General features: G+C 41.6%; 1 protein-coding gene across 1 annotated transcript in view; it reads left to right on the forward strand.

Annotated features, from left to right (window-relative positions):
* TCP1 (t-complex 1) overlaps positions 1–14838 on the forward strand; it is a 43319-nt gene that overhangs the window by 14376 nt on the left and 14105 nt on the right. The window contains exons 5-7 of the mRNA XM_068232028.1: positions 2975–3085; positions 5133–5314; positions 11093–11219. Of these exons, the coding sequence (XP_068088129.1) occupies positions 2975–3085; positions 5133–5314; positions 11093–11219 (420 nt within the window). The remainder of the gene's footprint in view (positions 1–2974; positions 3086–5132; positions 5315–11092; positions 11220–14838) is intronic.

Raw genomic sequence — 14838 nt, forward strand, 5'->3', positions numbered from 1 at the left:
GCGATAATTCAGGTTGGAGTGAGCTTGAGATGTCTCCCAGTGCATTACTGCTGAATATATGCAAATTAACCATTGTTACCCTTAGAAGCTAAACACACTTCCAGAACCGCTGGAATGCAGTGTATCTGCTTGTTCTGAGTTCTGGGTCACCATGAGCTTGCTGGTTAGTCTGTGTTCTCCATTATAATTCTGACCCCCAATTTAGTGCTTTTTACAGTACCCCCTATTATAATGTGCTCTATCATACTTATCCCCACTATGGGGGGAAATGCCAAGGAACCCCTGCAGAATACACAAGAAACCCTGGTTGAGAGCCTGTACTAGACAAATGCAGGAAGGGAAGCTCCGTGGCAATATATACTTACTCACATGTTATTTACGTGTTATAGTTTTATCAGGGAAACAGTTTATTTTTCAGACCAGAATCTGGTCCTTCAGCATACCTATATTAAAGGGACCCTAGTATATGAATAAGAAATTAAAGAAAAGCTTGTAAATGGTCTTTGGGGGGGGGAGGGGGCATTTACTTAAGGAGGGGGAGATTGCTCTCTACACAGCAGTCTATACACCCGCCTCTATCTTTTGTGAACCGCAGAACCACAGTTCAAAGCAGCCGCGGTGTTGTAAACTGTCCCAGCATGCATTGTGGCATGTGGTAATGCTGAAAACAGCTGACTTTACCGAGCACTTAGCAAAATGTAAATTCATAAAAGCGGTTACCGCAGGAAAAGTTCAAATTACCGAGCAGTGGGATAAATTACCGCCTTGTGTGGTGATTATCTCAACGCATGTCACTAAGGCCTGGAACACACCAGAGGAGTTTTTCTGAGCGTTTTGAGTTTTTAAATCTGCTGCTAATGTTATCCTATGTGTCTGTGCACACTGGAGCGATGAGGTTTTGTAAAAAAAAACCATAGCATTACATTGGGAATAGCTTTTGAAACCTCTAAAAGCTCTTCCCAATGTAATGCTATGGGGTTTTTTACAAAACCTCATTGCTCCAGTGTGCACAGACACATAGGATAACATTAGCAGCAGATTTAAAAACTCAAAACGCTCAGAAAAACTCCTCTGGTGTGTTCCAGGCCTTTATGTCAATTCATAAAGATTAGAGCAGGCGGTATTGGGACGGAGAATATAGCTTGCTTGGAGGAGACGATAAGTGTCTGTGTGAATCTGTGCAGTGAGTCAGTCTGTGAGTCTGTGCAGGGAATCATAATTACAGCTTGTAACGAGAGATAACCAAACTTCTGCTGTACCGCTCAATGGGCTGCGGTAATTTGCCAAACTTCAAAGGCAGCTGTGAAAATGTTTATGAATTAGCACACAAAGGTCTGAAATACCGAATGCGGTATTTTCCCGCCCAGATTTTTTTTTTTTTTACCGAACACACTTTTATGAATGATAGCCATTGCAACTGCTTTGAACTACTTCATCTGTGACACACAAAGAAGCAAGATTGAGGCACATGTATGAGGTTCTGGCGAATATCCTTCCCCCTTATGTGAATGCCTGCTTCCCCCAAATGTGCCCGCCATTTATTAATTTTTTTTAACCAGTGTGGAACAGAGGAAAAATGCTGATGATTAACCATTTTTGGCACTACAGTAGAATCTTGTTATAGTAAACTCTGATATAGTAAACCTCTGGATGTAGTAATCTCAGTCTTTAGATCCCAGTAAATGCATCTGTATAAATATGCAATGTATGACTAATTCTGATATACTACAATTCTTGTATAATAAACTACTTTTGCTGGTCCCTTTGAGTTTACTATAAAGGCATTCTAGTACAAAAAAAGTGGGGAATCTGGGAACCTATTATACAATTTTTTTTTTTTTAAGTTTTTTTTTTTTATTTTTTTTTGTACTAAGAATCTTAATTCCATGAGCACCACAGTGGCAGGTAGACAACGCTCTTAACTTGCCTTGCCATGCTATGTTAAAGAGACTCCGTAACAAAAATTGCATCCTGTTTTTTTTATCATCCTACAAGTTCCAAAAGCTATTCTAATGTGTTCTGGCTTACTACAGCATTTTCTACTATAACAGTCTCTGTAATAAATCAATGTATCTTTCCCTTGTCAGACTTGTTAGCCTGTGTCTGGAAGGCTGCCAAGTTCTTCAGTGTTGTGGTTCTGTGATGAATCTCTCCCCTCCAGGCCCCTCTCTGCACACTGCCTGTGTATTATTTAGATTAGGGCAGCTTCTCTCTTCTCTCTTATCTTTTACAAGCTGGATAAATCGTCCTCTAAACTGGCTGGGCTTTCACATACTGAGGATTACAGACAAGGGCAAAGCTGTTTGCAAGAAGAAAAGAGCAGCCTGAAACTTCAGTGCATGAGAGCAGAAGGGGGAAAGAAACACACAATGATCTCTTGAGATACAAAAGGAAGGGTGTATACAGCCTGCTTGTGTATGGATGTATTTTCTATGTGTGGACATGCTGAACATCAACCTACTTCCTGTTTTGGTGGCCATTTTGTTTGTTTATAAAAAAAACTTTTTAAAACTGTTTTTAACCACTTTTAATGCGGCGGGGAGTGGCGATATTGTGACAGGGTAATAGATGTCCCCTAACGCACTGGTATGTTTACTTTTGTGTGATTATTTTTTTTTAATACAGATTCTCTTAAGATAAACAATGGCCTTGGAGTCCGACATTAGACTGTCTACAGTGGGGATTAGTCATGTCACTGTCAGTGGAGCTCACAAACTATGTTCTCTGTGAAGTGCTAGAAAGATGTCAGTGCTTTATAAATACGCTGTAATAACAAATTGCATGGTTAGACTGAAGATGGACTTACTAGCGTGCATCATACTTTGGGAATATTGACATCTGTGTGTGTGTGTGTGTGTGTGTGTGTGTGTGTGTGTGTGTGTGTGTGTGTGTGTGTGTGTGTGTGTGTGTGTGTGTGTGTGTGTTTTTGTCTACTTGTTTAAAACTGCTCCCCCTTTTTTTTATTTTTCAAAAGGGAAGCAGTCAGATACATAAATGAAAATCTCACAATCAACACTGATGAACTTGGGAAAGAGTGTCTTCTTAATGCTGCTAAGACATCAATGTCTTCTAAAATTATCGGAGTGTATCCTTTACTTTTATTAGGAACCAATTAAAAATGTAAATGAAGCAGATCCAAATTGGAGAATTTCTGTGAAATACTATGTAATGTACAAAGCAACATAATTTTACTTAACCTTAGGCATCTTCCTGCCCCCCTAGTCTTTAAGATCTCCCGTCCCTTCCATTGATCCGCTGTCAGCCCCAGTAAATTCTGCGATCCTGCTAATCACACTCTAAAATAAATGAATAACCAGAAGTAAAGTGGGTGTGAGGAGTAGCATCTTACTTACAAACTATAGACATGTATATTATCCCTCCAGAGAACAATTATACTGCAGTGTTCTCCCCAGGTTGTTTTAGCCGAGTGCTCCACCCGGCTAGATTTGGTGATCACCCGGCTGTCATCGGCTCAGCTCCTCACCTCCTCCTATGCTGTAAGCAGAGTTGCCCTGCATTTTCATCTCGCCCCACTCGGCTACTTTTTCATGCCACCCGGCTGGAAACAAATTCTGGGGAGAACACTGTACTGTAATGCTCCGGAGCAGTCATGTCAGCTAGGACACCTGAAGTGACCTGTAACATGATCAGATAAACGTGTGTGCAGTATCAGTCCTTCTTTATCAACCAGGCTGTGTGTCATTCCCAACCCCTTTTTTCCATTGCAAGAGCTAAGAATTCAGCTCATTAAATGCCAGCTTGTCTGCAGTCTTGGCTGGTTCACACTGGGGCGATTCTTCAGTGCTTTTATGATCGCTGGCGATCGGCAAAGCACTGCTGCAATGTATCACTATGGATACATTCACACTGCAGCAGTTGCGATTTCGATTAATCACAAACATGCTGCATGCAGTGTTTCGGGGGCGATTGCTCTGATTCTCGTTTTATTGAACGCGGCAAATCGCAAGATTTTGGCTGCCAAATCGTGGAGGCAAACACGATCGCGGTAAAGCGCCCAATGTGAACCAGCCGTCAGACTGTAGTGTATCTCTTATTGACAACTCTTGCTCTGAGCCCTTTTTTTCTGATATGTACATGTCCTCCACCCACACTGCTGCAGTAAAGGAAATTTACAAGTTATGTGAGCTGTATTGTTTAATTTCAGAACTAACTTTATGGCATATGCATTGTTTGGTTTATTTTTGCTTAAAATAACACCTGTAGGGAAAAAATACAAGCATTGCGGCACTTAGAGTATTCGTGCATGACCTGCTTTCGCTGAGTGGCAACAGGAAAAGCAAATTGAGTAAGTAGCCTGGGTAGGAGTAACATTTTCATATGGCGGCAAATTCTGGCCGCACCAGCTGCAACAAAGCCGAAGATAAAGTAGGGAGTGAGAGATAACACAGGGACAAGCCAGCATCTACCTGGGGCTGGTTTTAAATGTGCCACCCTGTATATCTAAAAATACAAGATGCACTAATACATGCATTCAGAAAAAGGAACTGGTACCTTACATGACTTTATAAAGATGTATTAAATTGCTTCAATCAGGACTAGATATACCATAAGGCACTGTAGGCACATGCCTACAGGCGCCTGATGATGGAAAGGCGGCTCAATCCCTGAACACATCTCCCTCCTACCCTATGCAGAGTCTTATTAAGTAATTAAATAATAAATGGGAAGTTAGTCACCCTGCTCTCGGCATTCCAGTGCCAAGATCTCCCTTCAGTCAGACAGGAACCTATATACTTAATACTGACGTTTCTGTAGTTTCCTAATATTTGGGGGCACCTCTAGCTACTTAATGTTGAGGGTACTTCTGGCTATTTAATACTAAGAGGCACCTGTAGCTACCTGTGTTGGGCAGGGGAAGTAAAGAAGTGGTGACAGCTGGGCCAGCCAGCACACTTACGGTGCAGTTTGGGGGTTTGTAGGTTCATGGAGGGTAAAGTCTAAGGTGCCAGGATATGTGCCTATAGGCTCATGTGAGATAAATCCCAGCCTAGCTTCAGTGACTTTTCAACCATAATAATACAGAAAGAAAGAAATTATAACACCAGAAAGTCCACATTTCTGTATGTTTTAGGTTCTTTTTGATTTTGATTTCACCTTGACTCTCTGCTCAGTGACAGTGACTTTTTTGCCTCAATGGTTGTTGATGCTGCACTTGCAGTGAAGTATGTGGATCCCAAAGGTCAGGCTCGATATCCCATTAACTCCATCAATGTCTTGAAAGCTCATGGGCGAAGCCAGAAGGAGAGTATTCTAGTGAACGGTTATGCTCTTAACTGCATCGTAGGCTCGCAAGGTAAATATAAATTTTGTAAACAAAAAATTACCTACCTTTTTATCCATATCATCATGTGACACTAAGTAATGTAGTTACTGTTCAGATTACCACATAATATTGTAATGAAGAAGAAAAACATTTAGGACTTACCAAGTTGAAGTGTCAATAGGAAACCTTGTCTTTCTGAAGTTTGGCCGCTCAGCTCCTCTTACATTTCTTAGTCTAAAGTTAGTGTACCAGAGATGGAGGATAACAATCAAAATATACATACCTGGGACTTCCTCCAGCCCCCTCCGGCCTGATCGCTTCCACGGCGTCCTTTTCTCCCTCTCCGTTCACTAGCTACTGGCACCAGAATATCAGTTGGCGCATGTGCAGTCCAGCCTGGCGCCGCTCCCCTGTCTCGCTCTTGTCGCTGGAAGCGTTCTGCACCTGTGCAGGCGCAGAAAGCTCCAGGTGATGTGATTGCGGCCGGGCTACATATGTGCAGTTGCGGGTGAATGGACAGGAAGAAGAGGACACAGTGGGAGCAGTCAAGCCAGAGGGGGCTGGAGGAAGCCCCAGGTATGTATATTTTAACCACCCTGGCGTTTGATTGTTTAGCGGCGCTCGGACGCGGGTGGGTTTTTTCACTTTTTTTTTTTATTATCATGTAGCCAGCCTAGCGCTAGCTACATGATTCGCCCCTCCCTGCGGCAACCCTCCGATCGCCGCCGGCGATCATACCCAACAGGAAATCCCTCTCTGAACGGGATTTCCTGTTAGGGCTTCCCTCGTCACCATGGCCACTATCGGAATGACGTCATTGACATCGGGGGAGTCCCGATCCACCCCTTAGCGCAGCCTGGCGGTGATGGGCCAGGCTGCGCAATGGGTCTGGGGGGGCCCTCTTTCGCGGCGATCGAGTTAAACACGCAGCTAGCAAAGTGCTAGCTGCGTGTTTTTTTTTGTTTTTTTTAAATTGTCAAAGACCCACCAGGGGCTGAGCAATCCACCGCAGCGGTAATGGACAAGCTGAGCTTGTTCATACCGCTAAGGTGATTAATGGCAATCCCCCATCTCGGGTTCCCTTTAAGGTGGACCTGAACTCTTGCACAGGACTGAAGAAATACATTGAGAAATGCACCCTGTATGTATTTAGGCCTGGTGCACACCAAAACCCGCTAGCAGATCCGCAAAATGTTAGCAGATTTTGAAACGCTTTTTGTTATTTTTCTGTAGCGTTTCAGCTAGCATTTTGCGGTTTTGTGAAGTGTTTTTGGTGTAGTAGATTTCAGATATTGTTACAGTAAAGCTGTTACTGAACAGCTTCTGTAACAAAAACGCCTGCAAAACCGCTCTGAACTGGCGTTTTTCAGAGCGGTTTGCGTTTTTCCTATACTTAACATTGAGGCAGAAACGCATCCACAATCCAAAAAATGCCTCACCCCGGGAGGATGCGTTTCTGCAAAACGCCTCCCGCTCTGGTGTGAACCACCCCATTGAGCTACATTGACCAAGCGGATCCGCAGCCGCAAGCGGCTGCAGAAACGCTGAAAAAGGCGCTCGGTGTGCACCATCCCATAGAGAGTTTAGCCTGTTTAATTCCCCCTCATTTGTGACTAACGACAAGTTGTAATTTGATCTCCCCGTGTCACCTGACTGCCATGGCAGAGATGGCAGGTAAGCTCATTTGAAAGCACAGGAGATTAACAATATGTCTGCTTCCATGAATCAGGAAGTAGAAGCAGTGCAGATTTATTTTAGGATTTGTTTCAGCTGCCTGCAACAAAGAAATGTTTTCTGTTTAAGAGGACGTTCTGAGTTCAGGTCTGTTTTAAAGACCCCTTTTCCAAGTACATTACCAGATAATTTTTATTTTGTTCAAGTACTGGAGATTCACATTCCTAGTAGCTGTTTAGTAGTACTTAGGAGTACCGGCCATTCAATGTACCCACTAAAGGTCCTGTGGTTTTTTTTTTTGTTGTTTTTTGTTTTGTTTTTTTGTTTGTTTTTTTTGCCACTTCAATTGATCAAACAGTGATTGATCCCTACACTATGCTGCATCTCCATAAAATTCATCAGCTATCAAGATTCTTTTGAACTGCAAGCACAGTACCTGTGCAATTATGCAGGTATTGATCCTCCACTGCTTCTCCCCGCCTGCCTACAAATAAATTTTCCAACCTATTGAATCATAATTTCAGTTGAGAAACTGTCCAAAATCATTTGGATGCCACCAGTCTATTCCTAACCAATTAATGCTGGGGGTGAATTAATACCAGGAGTCAAGAACCTAAGGCTTTAACCACTTCAGCACCACAGGGTTTTTGCTTAAAAACCAGAGCAATTTTCACATTTCAGCGCTCCTCCCATTCATTCACCAATAACTTTATTGCTACTCATCAGATGTAAATGATCTATATCTTGTTTTTTTTGCCACAAATTATGCTTTGTGAGGGTGATATTTGCTTTTAGTAATTATGCTATTATCTGTGCATATTAAAGGGAAAAATGAGAAAAAATACACTTTCTCCATTTCCATGCACTATAGTTTTCAAATAAACAATGTTACCATAGGTAAAACCCACACATTGTATTTGCTAATTTGTCCTGGTTATCTCAACATTTAAATAATGTTCCTAGTACAATGTATGGCGATAATATATTAGTTTCTGGTTTGTGTTTTTTGTTTTCTCATTGTACTCTCAGTAATTAAAAGCCCTTATCTTCATGATTAACAGTAATACACTCTCATGGCATACATATTTTAAAAGCGAAGTCCCTAGGGTAACTATGCATTCTCTTTTCAATGCTGTCACTTTTGGTTTTTTTTTACAAGTATTTATTTAGGGGTATAGAGTACATGAAAATAACAGTTTTATTGCTTTTCATTCAGTTTTCCGGTAAAAAAAATCACATGACTTAGTCCTCAGTTGTCAAACAACACAAAATCTATTCTCTCACTTGTCACGGTTAAAATGATACCCTATATACATAATCAGATAGCTTATTGGGCATACAGCACACTGTTTACCACAAGTATGCCTATCTACTCCCCTGAGCTTCAAGTAAAGTTTTGTGGGGAGTAGATAAGCGTAGCAAGGGAGGTGAAGTGGTTAAATTTTTCTGCCGTTCTCTAACTTTTGAGCTTTGTTGTCAGAGCTGGCCCCTATAATGTCCTGGTTACAATCTTGATTGAACATAGAACTCCTGAATTGCTCGTGTCCACTTTTGAATAACCCTATCCAATACATACAGTTTATTCTTCAATGCCAAGTGCCAAATCCTTCTATTCTAACAGACTAGTTGTAGTCAAGTGGTAGGCAACATTCCTCCAACACAGTTGTTTTTTTTTTTGTTTTTTTTTCCCCCCTTCCAGCTAAGCAACACCAGCTGAGGCCCTTACACACAGACTGCTCAACAACTGCTTTGTAATGCAACCAGATGGTAGCTTTTGTATCGTTTAACCCGTCACCTTTTAGCTGTGACTGTTTTGAAATCAGTAAATCCCACTTTATTTTTTTTTCCCCCCAAGGTTTTAGTAGCAGTCATATGCACTTAACATTGGGTCAAAATAAAGCTGCTCTCTAACCTCACATTTTCACTACTCCCCACAATGAGGGAACACTTTTCCATCACTGCAAACTAAATCTCTTGTCAGAATTTAAAGCCCATCTCCAGCCAAAAATCACAACCTGGCAGTGATGAGGCTCATTTTTTCCGAGGAAAAAGAGTAGTCCGTTCCTGTCGGGAGAGGGGGAAATGTTTTTGTTTTGTTTTGTTTTTTTATCAGGTAAACTCCTTAGTCAGGTAGGAGTGAATTAACATGGAATTTAGGTGCCAGTGGCCCATATGCAATTCACTTTCTCTGAGGCTTCTTGCACACAGGGACGTTACAGGCGCACGTTAGTGCAGCCTGCCACGCTCCCCCAACGCACAGCAATGTAACACAAGTGGGCTGTTCACACTGCCCACGTTGTGTTACATTGTAACGCAGCAAAGTGCTGCATGCTGTGCGTTCTAGGCGGCTAAGCCGCGTTGGACTGTTTGCACATGCTCAGTCATGTTGGGGAGAGCGGCCGGGCACATGGCTAATTAATATTCACTGCACTCAGTGACATGCAGTGTTTACTTCCTGGAGCGGCCGCTCTATGCGGCGATTGGCCTGGCGGGACCACGTGATGCCGCATTTGTCCAAGAGTACGCATCACGGACGCCAGAGTGAGCTGCACAACGCGGCTCACTCCGTCCACACCAGAGAGCACCAGGCGTTGCGTTAGGGGCACGTTATTTGCCCTATAACGTCCCCTAAATGCAACGTCCTGGTGTGTCACTAGCCTAAAGGTACGTACACATGTTTGATATTTCTGAACGACTTGTTCAAACTGGTCATTTGGATGTGTGTACATTCGATCGTTAGACTAATATCAGCAGTTTTGATCCGCTCGGTGGATCCATGGACTGTCTTTCAAACGACAGGTCCGTACTTGTGTACAAACGACTTGTTTGAAAGTCTATTACTTTGACACTAATAGACATTCAAACAACAAGTCATTTGATCTGGTCCATTGTTCTATCCGGTCCATTGACCAGTCAAACGACATTTAAATTAGCTGTAATTTGCATTTCAAACGTTTTGCCGTCTGTGTGTACAAGGAGTCAGAACAACTTTTTGTTTGAGTGACAAGTCGTTCAACCGTCCGGTTTGAACGACAATCTGGCATAAAATTAGATGTTTGTACGCACTTGTTTTCTTCTAGGTGATCTTTTCACAATTTGTCGATAGAAGAGAAGATTAAAAATTATCATAGAAGATAAGTCAGGAGAAAAAGTGAATAGCATGTGGGCCAATATGTCCAATCCAGAAGCCAGCAGTAGAGTCTTAAGGTGCATACACACATCAGACTATGGTCTTTTGGAAACTGAAAGATCACAGACCAATCTTACCACCCTTCATGTAGTATGAGAGCCATACTCTATACAGTATTTTCTATGGAGCTGAACTCCACATCAGAAAAAAATCTTTGCAAGATGCTGCACACACAGATGCTGTACAGACACAAAAGATCTGTTCCTGCCAAAAATCCATTCCTGCAAATTGCAATGATAGTCTATGAGATCTGCAGATCATCATATACACATGATTTAACTGACATTCATCTGCAGATCAAGCAATCATCCGCAGATCTGAAAATCCATCCTGGTGGATCTGATCTGCAGATGAATGTCAGTTAAATCATGTGTATATGATGATCTGCAGATCTCATAGACTATCATTGCAATTTGCAGGAATGGATTTTTGGCAGGAACAGATCTTTTGCAGATACTGATCTTTTGTGTCTGTACAGAATCTGTGTGTGCAGCATCTTGCCAAGATTTTTTTCTGATGTGGAGTTCAGCTCCATAGAAAAGACTGTGTAGAGTATGGCTCTCATACTACATGGAGGGTGGTAAGATTGGTCTGTGATCTTTCAGTTTCCAAAGATTATAGTCTGATGTGTGTATGCACCTTAAGGATCCAGCATCTTTGACAACAGCTGCAACTTTTAAAGAGACCCAGCTCTTGCTATTTTCTCGCATGTTCAAAATTCATGTTTTAAGGTAGATTAGGCTGTTCAGTGATCTTTTAAATTACATTAGCCAAGGGGAAAAGATATACTGTATGTATATGACTTGCACTGATTATTGATTAGTGTTTATGCTTTTATATCATGTGTAACAATTTATATTTTCTAGATAACTACAGAATAGTGCAAAATATTTGACACAGATTTTTCATGATTTGAATTACCACACTTATGTTTTTCTTTTCAGGGATGAATAAGAGGATTACAAATGCAAAAATTGCTTGTCTAGACTTCAGCCTGCAGAAAACAAAAATGAAGCTTGGAGTGCAAGTAATCATTTCAGACCCATCAAAGCTAGACCAAATCAGACAGAGGTATGCTTTTACACCGGCCCTCTAAATATTGGCCTGTTGTATTTCCATACCTACAATGCGTATGTTTCTGAAGAGGTGGAATGATCGTTCTATAATGGCCTTGGTATTTAAAAGATCTTTGGGTCTATCAACTGGTTTTCTTGTCTGAAACAGAAGAGTGCTTCCAATGCATTGCTTGTTAGTAGGTAGTTTGGTTTTAATGTGAGCTTATGTTATTCTACTTTGTATGGGCTGGTGCACACCAGAGCGGTTCTGAAGCGTTTTTTTTAACTCTTGCAGGGGGACACCCGCTTGGCTAATGAAAGTGAATGGAATGGTGCACACCAGAGTGGTTCGTTTTTTTTCCCCCAAATGCAAACTCCTGTCCTGCAGCAATTTTTTTTTTTTATTTCTGAGGCGTTTCTGCCTCAATGTTAAGTATAGGAAAGTGGAAAACCACTCTGAAAACTAGATCAGAGCGGTTTTCCAAGCGTTTGTTACAGAAGCTGTTCAGTAACAGCTTTACTGTAACAAATTATGACATCTGCTACACAAAAACGCTCCAGAAAATGCTAGGCATATTTAGCAAATCTCTCTAAACATGCCTAGAATCGCTCTGAAAATCTGCTTCAAAGACCTCTAGCGTTTTGCGGATCTGCTAGAGGTTTTTGGTGTGCACTGGCCATATATGCAAATTCACAAACTGCTTCCCGAGTACAGTGCGTCACTTGTGCACAAAGAAAAGATGTTCATCATGTGACTCCTGTAACTGGGCGTACATGTTTCACGAATTAATGCATGCGCAAAGGAAACTTGCTCCTTCCGAATACAAGATGTGACTGCAACTATTTAAAAGCTTTTCTAACATGCACAGGAAGGGACAGAATCCACGGGTAGCGGTAAGATTTTCCAGTTGCATCTATGAACTCATCCAAATATTTTAACTGAGAAGAAAATGTTCTATTCAGGTACCTTTCAACTTACCAGTAATGAAGTATGCCAAGCAGCATTTATTACTGTTATATGCCCTCCCCATTTTATTTGCTGCCACGCAATCTTGGTGGTGTGAGCAGTTATACGCGTGGGGTAAAGCATCATGGGGCTTCTGTTTCGTGAATGAAGATTGAATTGTTTTCTTCTACAGTTTACAGGAGCTCTACAAAAGACAATCACAGCCTTTGATTTGTTTAATTGCTTCCAGCCCAGGCTAGTTTAAGTCTGTGTTAAAAGGAAAGAAGCACGGTATTACGCACTGAAATACTAAAATGCAAAAACTTTGTCTGAAATGATGCAGCCTTTACAGATATGCAAATACAAATTGAATTAAATCCATTGGAATCCCCTCATATTATGATTTGGGGAGCCTAGTCCTACATGCACACTGTGCTGGTTAGCTGGTCACAATATTCAACACAGCCCTCAACATATACCTTTTTATGTGTATAACTCATTCACACCAGATCACTCATTCCAGGTACCCATAAAGAAAGGACAGATGAAAGTAAATATGCCCTTTTAAGAACCTATCTGCATGCATAGGTTCAGTAAAGCAACTCATCAATTTTTAATTTCTGTCTTTTATATATGGGTACCCATAATGCTTGGTCTGGTGTGAATGGGTTATATGTACAGAAGGTATATGTTGTGGGCTGTGTTGAACATTTTGTGACCTGCTAACCAGCAGTGTGTGCATGTTTGATTAGTTTCCACAAATCGTAATATGAGTGGATTCTATTGGATTTTATTGAGTTTGTCTTTGTATATCTATGAAGGCTGAACCAGTTCAGATACTGGAAGACAAACTTTTTGCATTTTGGCATTATTCGGTGTGTAATACTGTGCTTCTTTCCTTTTTACATGTACTAAATTGGTTACACCGGGCAAACTGGTGGAATCGATATGTGCCTAAAGTATTTAACTGCAGTACCAACATAAGGTAAAACCTTTTGTCTGACAATATTGGCATTGGGTAAGACTGGTTTAGTTATAAATAGTTGAAATCTATAAATCTATACCCCGTTTATGTCCATTTATACCTGCCAGGGCATAGATCTCAACCTCTGTTTATCCACACGCCGCTTTTGTTGTTTGCACTGATGCTGCAAACCACTCGCTCTGCTGTCACACTGACAGCAGAGCTCTATATCTCAGCCAGGAGCTAATTTCATTTGCTCCTGACCCCGTGATTGCTGTGACCCAGTCAGCTTTCACCTGCTTGTTTTGTGCAAAAAAAATTCTCTAGTCCTCAGAGACTTGGAGATGATTCATACAGTGTTTCAGGGCTTCCTCCAGTCCCATAAGCATGGATGTGTCCCTCGCCGTCCACCGTTCAGCCGCAGTCAATCCCCGGTATGCGGCTCAGTTGGACTCAGTCTGACTGAGTGACGTCAGCTGGGGCCTTCTGCACTAAGGAGGACTGTGAGGGACACATCCATGCTTATGGGACTGGAAGAAGCCCCGGGTAAAAAAAAAAAAAAAAAAGGCAGTATGACTCCTCTCTGAGTCCCTTTAAACGGAACCAGAGTTGTGAGTCCTATTTAGGCTGCCATATTTATTTCCTTTTAAAGTTGACCTGAACTCAGAACGTCTTCTCTGCACTAAAAAATGCACAACAGCATAAAAACCTTTAAACAAAAACATTTCTTTGTTACGGCTGTTACAAATCCTAAAATCTGCACAGATTCTACTTCTTGATTCATGTAAGCAAACCTATTGTTAACCTGTGCTTTCAAATGAGCTTATCTGCCATCTCTGCCGTGGAAGTCATGTGACACGGAAGAGATCAAATTACATCTTGTACTTTCAATACATACAGGGTGGATTTCTCTGTTTTTCTTCTGTACTATGCAAGAGTTCAGGTCCACTTTAAACAATACCAGTTGCCTGGCAGTCCTTTTAATCTTCAGGCTGCAGTAGTTTCTGAATCACACACCTGAAACAAGCATGCAGCTGAACTTGTCAGATTTATCATCGGTATCTGATCGGAATGCTTGTTCAGGGTCTATGGCTTAAAGGGACTCCGAGCAGTGCAGTAACTACGGAAAGATGCATACTATTTTGAAGCTCTTACTCCTCTTTCCAACAATATATAACCCGCCGCCCTACGCCTTTTAATTTTCGCTATTTTCGCAATCGAAAACGCGAAAATTAAAAGGCGTAGGGTGGCAGTTTGTGTCGTTGGAAAGAGGAGAAAGACCTTCAAAATGTTATGCATCTTTCCATAGTTACTTGTATTACACAGGACGACTTTTTCCCCCAAAGTCTGCAGCTCCATTCAGCTGCCGACTTTGGGGAAAAGTAGTCCTGTGTAATACAAGCAACTATGGAAAGATGCATACCATTTTGAAGCTCTTTCTCCTCTTTTCAACGGCACATAAACCGCCGCCCTACGCCTTTTTAATTTTTGTTATTTTCGCAATCGAAATCACGTTTGCTGCGCTGCTCGGAGTCCCTTTAAGGTATTAAAGGCAGAGGATGATCATAAGATCATAACAGCCAGGCAATGTGCATTGTTTAAGAGGAAATGAGCAAGTTAGCCTCCATCTCAACGTGGATTCCCTTTAAGGTGGCCAGTAAACGGAATACAGACTTTTCCGGATTGAGAAACGCATCCAGTTCTGCAGTGTCAGATTCAGCAACA

The sequence above is a fragment of the Hyperolius riggenbachi genome, chromosome 4 (genome assembly GCF_040937935.1).
Source record: "Hyperolius riggenbachi isolate aHypRig1 chromosome 4, aHypRig1.pri, whole genome shotgun sequence".
Lineage (NCBI taxonomy): Eukaryota > Metazoa > Chordata > Amphibia > Anura > Hyperoliidae > Hyperolius > Hyperolius riggenbachi.